The 6,623-nt window shown below is 49.5% G+C and overlaps 1 protein-coding gene across 6 annotated transcripts in view; it reads left to right on the top strand.

The window, feature by feature from the left end:
- Nucleotides 1-6,399, top strand: part of HOXB3 (homeobox B3) — a 32,173-nt gene extending 25,774 nt beyond the window's left edge. For 3 of the 6 annotated variants that reach the window (XM_085083473.1, XM_085083472.1, XM_085083471.1), the window contains 2 exons: nucleotides 1,312-2,018; nucleotides 4,086-6,399. In XM_085083473.1, coding sequence (XP_084939599.1) covers nucleotides 1,430-2,018; nucleotides 4,086-4,774 — 1,278 coding nt within the window. In that variant the 5' untranslated portion in view covers nucleotides 1,312-1,429 and the 3' untranslated portion in view covers nucleotides 4,775-6,399. Of the gene's footprint in view, nucleotides 1-874; nucleotides 956-999; nucleotides 2,019-4,085 lie in introns of those variants that run through there. The other 3 variants (XR_014856672.1, XR_014856674.1, XM_085083470.1) reach the window with 3 other exon arrangements.
- Nucleotides 6,400-6,623: the final 224 nt, after the last annotated feature.

Here is a 6,623-nt window from a genome sequence, read left to right on the forward strand (position 1 = left end):
TGGAGGGAAAAAAAAGTGATTTTTTGCTGTTTTTGGCCCAAAACAGATGAATCAGGGAGAGGCCTGGAGATAAACTTTGAATTTCTGGCCCTGGGAGGTTCTGGGGCTGCTCTGGGTTTTGATTGAAATAGAAATAGTGAGAATTTTGTTGTTTTTCTGTTTGTGGACAGCAATTCTCCGTTCTGTGAGATATTTGTGATAATTTTGGGGTTGGATGTGTAAATCTGGGTCTGGACTTGGACATATGGGAATTCCACGTGGGAATAGGCAGGTTGGGGTTGGGAATTCCTGTGTTTTCACTCGTGAGGGGAGAAATTCGGAATAAATAGATATTTGGAGATCAATTCTATGGGGAGAAATTCAGAATAAATAGATATTTGGAGATCACTTGTATGGGGAGAAATTCAGAATAAATAGATATTTGGAGATCACTTGTGAGGGGAGAAATTCAGAATAACTAGATGTGTGGAGATACACAGGTTTGCATTGGGAATTTCTGTGTTTTCACTCTCGAGGGCAGAAATTCAGAATAAACAGATGTGTGGAGATCAGGGAGAAATTCAGAATAAATAGATGTGTGGAGATCAGGGAGAAATTCAGAATAAACAGATGTGTGGAGATCAGGGAGAAATTCAGAATAAACAGATACCTGGAGATAAACAGATATCTGGAGATCAGGGAGAAACTCAGAATAAACAGATCTATGGAGATCAGGGTGAAATTCAGAATAAATAGATATCTGGAGATCAGGGTGAAATTCAGAATAAACATACATGGAGATCAGGGAGAAATTCACAATAAACAGATCTATGGAGATCAGGGAGAAATTCAGAATAAACAGATATCTGGAGATCAGGCAGAAATTGAGAATAAACAGATCTATGGAGCTCAGGCAGAAACTCAGAACAAACAGATCTATTGAGATCAGGGAGAAATTCAGAATAAACAGATATATGTAGATAGATCAGGGAGAAATTCATAATAAACAGATCTCTGGAGATAGATCAGGCAGAAATTCAGAACAAACAGACACATGTAGATCAGGCAGAAACTCAGCACAAACAGCTATCTGGAGCTAACCCCGCAGAGCTCGGCATCCAAACCGCGAGGTAACAAAACCCCCAACCGCCCCAAACTCCCCCCAAACCCACCCCAAACCGCCCCCCGGCCCGTTCCCAGGACAAAACCCGCCGGCAGCAGCATCTGCTTCCCCCCGTCCCGTCCCACCCTATTCATGTCACGCTCCTTTCAGGCCCCAAGATGGATCCCCGCGCCTGGCGCTATTATTGTCCCTCTCCGCTAACCTTTCAGGTCAGCTCCCACCAGACAGCTGGCAAGGGGCTGTCACGTGGCCTCGCGGTGCCAATGTTCTGCCAGAGGGGTGTCAAGACCCTGGTAGCCGGAAAAACCCTGGTGGGGCTCGGCGGAGATGCAGAAGGCGACGTACTACGACGGCGCGACGCTTTTCGGGGGTTATCCCTACGGCGGCGCCAATGGCTTCGCCTACGAGGTTGGCCAGCCGCCCTTCCAGGGCTCGGCGCTCGCGGAGGGCGAGTTCCCGCGGTCGGCGTGCTCCCTGCAGTCCGTCGGGAGCGTCGTCCCGCACGGGAAGGGCAAGGAGATCAACGGGAGTTGTATGAGGAGTAGTTTGGCGCCGGAAGCGCCGGCGTCGCCCGACGTCGCCAACGCCAACGGCGCCAACAACCTCAACAGCGTCAACAACGCCAACAACATCAACAACATCAACAGTGTCAACGTCAACAATGTCAACAACATCAGCAACGTCAACAACGTCAACAACATCAACAATGTCAACAACGTCAACAACGTCAACAACGTCAACAGCGTCAACAGCGTCAACAGCGTCAACAACAACGGTGGGGTCGGGAGTCACGGCCAGGCCGGGAAGGGTGCGGCCGGCAAGGGCAGCCTCAGCGCCAGCCTGTCCAAGCAGATCTTCCCCTGGATGAAGGAGTCGCGGCAGAACTCCAAGCAGAAGAACAGCTCGCCCAGCGCAGGTGGGGACGGTGAGGTGGTTTGGGTGGGGAAATGGAGGAGTGGGTTGGGTTTGGAGGTGGGTTTTGGTGGTCTGGAGGTCGGGTGAGGAGAGGGTTTTGGTGGTCTGGAGGTCGGGTTGGGAGCGTTGGGTTTGGTTGGGTTTGGTTTGAATGGGGATGTGGGAAAATTTGGCTGGGGGTTGGATTTGGCTGAGGTCTGGAGACAAATGTGGGAGAGTTCCCACAAATATGGGAAAATTCCCACAAATATGGGAGAATTCCCACAAATATGGGAGAATTCCCACAAATATGGGAAAATTCCCACAAAAATGGGAAAATTCCCAGAAATATGGGAAAATTCCCACAAAAATGGGAAAATGTGCTCCCAGCGGCTTGATCCATGGGGAAATCCAGCTGGGGGTTGGATTCGGTTGAAGTCTGGAGACAAATGTGGGAGAGTTCCCACAGAAATGGGAAAATTCCCAGAAATATGGGAGAATTCCCACAAAAATGGGAAAATTCCCAAAAATATGGGAAAATTCCCACAAAAATGGGAAAATTCCCAGAAATATGGGAAAATTCCCACAAAAATGGGAAAATTCCCAGAAATATGGGAGAATTCCCACAAAAATGGGAAAATGTGCTCCCAACGGCTTGATCCATGGGGAAACCCAACTGGGGGTTGGACCTGGCCAAGGACCAGCTGGGTGGATGGACACAAAAATGGGAAAATTCCCAAAAATATAAGAAAATGGTTTCCCAATGGCTCAATCCATGGGGAAACCCAGCTGGGGGTTGGATTCGGCTGAGATCTGGATACAAATATGGGAAAAGGTGCTGGGCGGACATAAATATGGGAAAATTCCCAAAAATATGGGGAAATGCGCTCCCAATGGCTCAATCCATGGGGATATCCAGCTGAGGGTTGGATTCAGCTGAGGTCTGGACATAAATATAGGAAAACTCCCAAAAATATGGGAAAATTTGCTCCCAACTACTCGATCCATGGGGAAAGCCAGCTGAGGACTGGACCTGGCCAAGGTCCACCTGGGGGGACACAAAAATGGGAAAATTCCCAAAAATCTGGGAAAATGTGCTCCCAATGGCTCAATCCATGGGGAAATCCAGCTGAGGATTGGACCTGGCCGAGGTCCAGCTGGGTGGATGGACACAAAACTGGGAAAATTCCAACAAATATGGGAAAATGTGCTCCCAACAGCTCGATCCATGGGAAAACCCAGCTGGGGGTTGGACCTGGCCAAGGCCTGGCTGGGAAATCTGGGAAAATTCCCGCAAATGTGGGAAAATGTTCTCCCAACTGCTCAATCTGCCGCTAAAATTCCGTTTGGTCCTTTCCAAACTCTCTGCCTGTGCAGAGAGAGCAGATCCATCTCCTTGCCCACATCCCACCAGCTCAACCGGATAAAACCCAAAAAATCTGTTTGAAAATATCGCAATTCCAACAAATTCATTCCTGTAAACTTCCACCAGTCTGACCGGATAAAACCCAAAAAATCAGTTTGAAAATATCGAGATTCCAACAAATTCATTCCCCTAAACTTCCACCAGCCTGACCAGATAAAAAACAAAATAATCGGATTGAAAATATCGTGATTCCGACAAATTCATTCCCGTAAACTTCCAGGCGCACACTTTGTCTCCCATTAATATAATTTATGGTGTTTATCTCTCTCAAAGGGGGCAAACTCTGGAGTCACACCAACTCTGAGGATCCACCTGCGTGTAAAAATAACTCCTGGTGACCCTGCCCTGCCCTCACATCAATCGTCTCCTCAATTCCCCACCCTGCCAAACGTTATTTTCTCCAGAATTATCTGCCGGCAATAATCGGCTCCTCAATAACCGGCGCAGGAATTCCTTCCTACATGACATGATCCAATTTTCATAAAGCGAGGGGCAGCGCCGGAGAACAGAACTCTTAATAAATGACACGATTATGGAGCTGGGGCTGACGGGGAGGGCGGGAGAAGGGGGATTGCAGCTCCTGCCACGCGGATTTATTAACCGCCGGCGCTTTCAATTTCCACCCCCCTAAGTAATTATTTTTTTATTTAATTTCTGGGGCAGAGACCTGCGGCGAGAAAAGCCCGCCGGGCTCCTCGGCCTCCAAGAGAGCGCGCACCGCCTACACCAGCGCCCAGCTGGTGGAGCTGGAGAAGGAATTCCACTTCAACCGCTACCTGTGCCGCCCGCGGCGCGTGGAGATGGCCAACCTGCTGAACCTCAGCGAGCGCCAGATCAAGATCTGGTTCCAGAACCGCCGCATGAAGTACAAGAAGGATCAGAAATCCAAGGGGGTCGGGTCGTCATCCGGAGGACCTTCTCCAGCCGGGAGTCCTCCCCAGCCCATGCAGGCCTCGGCGGGGTTCCTCAACGCCTTGCACCCCATGGCTGGCGGCTACGAGGCGCCGTCGCCGCCGGGCTTCGCCAAAAGCCACCAGAACGCCTACGCGGGCTACCAGCCGCCCGTGAAAGGTTGCCCGGCGCAGCAGAAGTACGGCGGCGCCGACTACGACGCGGCTTACGGCGGCGCCGGGGTGCAGGGCAGCCCCGGCTACGGCGGGGGGAACTTTGGCGAGTCCTCGGCGCCGTCGCTCTACGGCCTCAGCCACCTGCAGCACCACCCGGCCACCATGGATTACGGCGGGGTGGCCAACGGACAGTGCGAGAGCCACCCGAGCTACACGGAGCTCTCGTCGCACCACGGATCTTCTCAGGGCAGAATCCAAGAGGCGCCCAAGCTCACCCACCTGTGAGAGGGGAGGTTTGGGGGTGGGGAGAGGGGCTTTTGGGGTGGTGGAGGTGAGGTGGTTTCTCTCCGGCCTTCGATGGGGTTGGTGTGGTCAGGATTGAGGGTTTTTGGGGTTGTTTGGAGCAAAATCCGAGCGGTTTTGGGTTTGTTTCATGCAAAATCCAAGCGGTTTTGGGGTTGTTTGGAACAAAATTGGAGCGGTTTTGGGGTTTGCTTGGTGAAAAATCCAAGTGGTTTTGGGTTTGTTTGGCGCAAAATCCGAGCAGTTTTGGGGTTTGTTTGGCTCTAAATCTGAGTGGTTTTGGTGTTTTCTTGGTGGGATTTTGTGTTTGTTTGGCACAAAATCTGAGTGGTTTTGGGGTTTGTTTGGCGCAAAATCCAGGAGTTTTTGGTGTTTTCCTGGTGGGCTTTTGGGTTTGTTTGGCGCAAAATCTGAGTGGTTTTGGGGTTTGTTTGGCTCAAAATCTGAGTGGTTTTGGTGTTAACCTGCTGGGGTTTTGGGTTGTTTGGTGCAAAATCCAAGAATTTTTGGGGTTCTCCTGGTTGGGATTTTGGATTGTTTGGCATGAAATCTGAGTGGTTTTGGGTTTGTTTGGCGCAAAATCCGAGCTGTTTTGGGGTTCTCCTGCTGGGGTTTTGGGTTGGTTTGGCACAAAATCCAAGGATTTTTGGTGTTCTCCCGCTGGGGTTTTGGGTTGGTTTGGCACAAAATCCAAGGATTTTCGGTGTTCTCCCGCTGGGGTTTTGGGTTGTTTGGCACAAAATCTGAGCGGTTTTGGGTTGGTTTGGCACAAAATCCAAGGATTTTCGGTGTTCTCCTGCTGGGGTTTTGGGTTGTTTGGCACAAAATCCAAGGATTTTCGGTGTTCTCCTGCTGGGGTTTTGGGTTGTTTGGCACAAAATCTGAGCGGTTTTGGGTTGGTTTGGCACAAAATCCAAGGATTTTCGGTGTTCTCCTGCTGGGGTTCCACACCGACGGTTCTGGGCTGGTTTTGGGGGAATTTGGGGTTTGAGCTGCCGGATTTTCGTTCCCGAGTCCGGATGGTCGTCGATAATTCCCAGAGAGGAGAATCCACCAGCCGAATTTTGGGATTTCTGCACCCCAGAAACCAAGAGATCCACCAGGAACCTCCCAACCCTCCACATCCTTCCCAGCCTCGAAGGGAATCCTCATCCTCCGGAAAAAAAGGATAAATCCACTTTCCCACCGGAGAAATCCCCAAAAAAACTCAAATATCCACACCTGCCAACCCCTGGGAGCCTGGCTGCTCCCACCAGGACTTTCTCCACCTCTCCAAAATAACACCACTGACAGAAAATTCGGATAAAAAGGGTCAAAGAATCGCCAAGAATTGGGGAAAAATCAGTTTTGGGAATGCCTGAATTCCCCTTTTTTCCCAAAATAACACCAAAATAACACCACTAGGAAAAAAAATTGGATTAAAAAGGTTCAAGGATCGCCAAAAATTGGGGAAAATCAGTTTTGGGAATGCCTGAAATTCCCCTTTTTTTCCAAAATAACGCCAAAATAACACCACTAACCAAAAAATTTGGGATAAAAAAGATCTAAGAATCACCAAGATTTGGGGAAAATCAGTTCTGGGAATTCTGAAATTCCCCTTTTTTCCCCCCAAAAAAAAGTCCAAAGAGAGGAAGAAAGAGCTGCCAGATCTAAATACGGAACTGAGGATTCTTCCTTCCCCTCTGTGATGTCAAACCTCCTCTCGGGTGAAGATTTTGGGGTATTTTTCTTAGGGTTCAGGACCAGAAAAAAAACAAAAAACAGACAAAAAAAAGCAATCTGAGAAGTCCTACACTTCTTTTCCTCGTTTTTTCTCGAGCTTTGGTGAAAA

Source organism: Lichenostomus cassidix, chromosome 27 (genome assembly GCF_008360975.1).
Source record: "Lichenostomus cassidix isolate B80296 chromosome 27, HeHo_3.0, whole genome shotgun sequence".
Lineage (NCBI taxonomy): Eukaryota > Metazoa > Chordata > Aves > Passeriformes > Meliphagidae > Lichenostomus > Lichenostomus cassidix.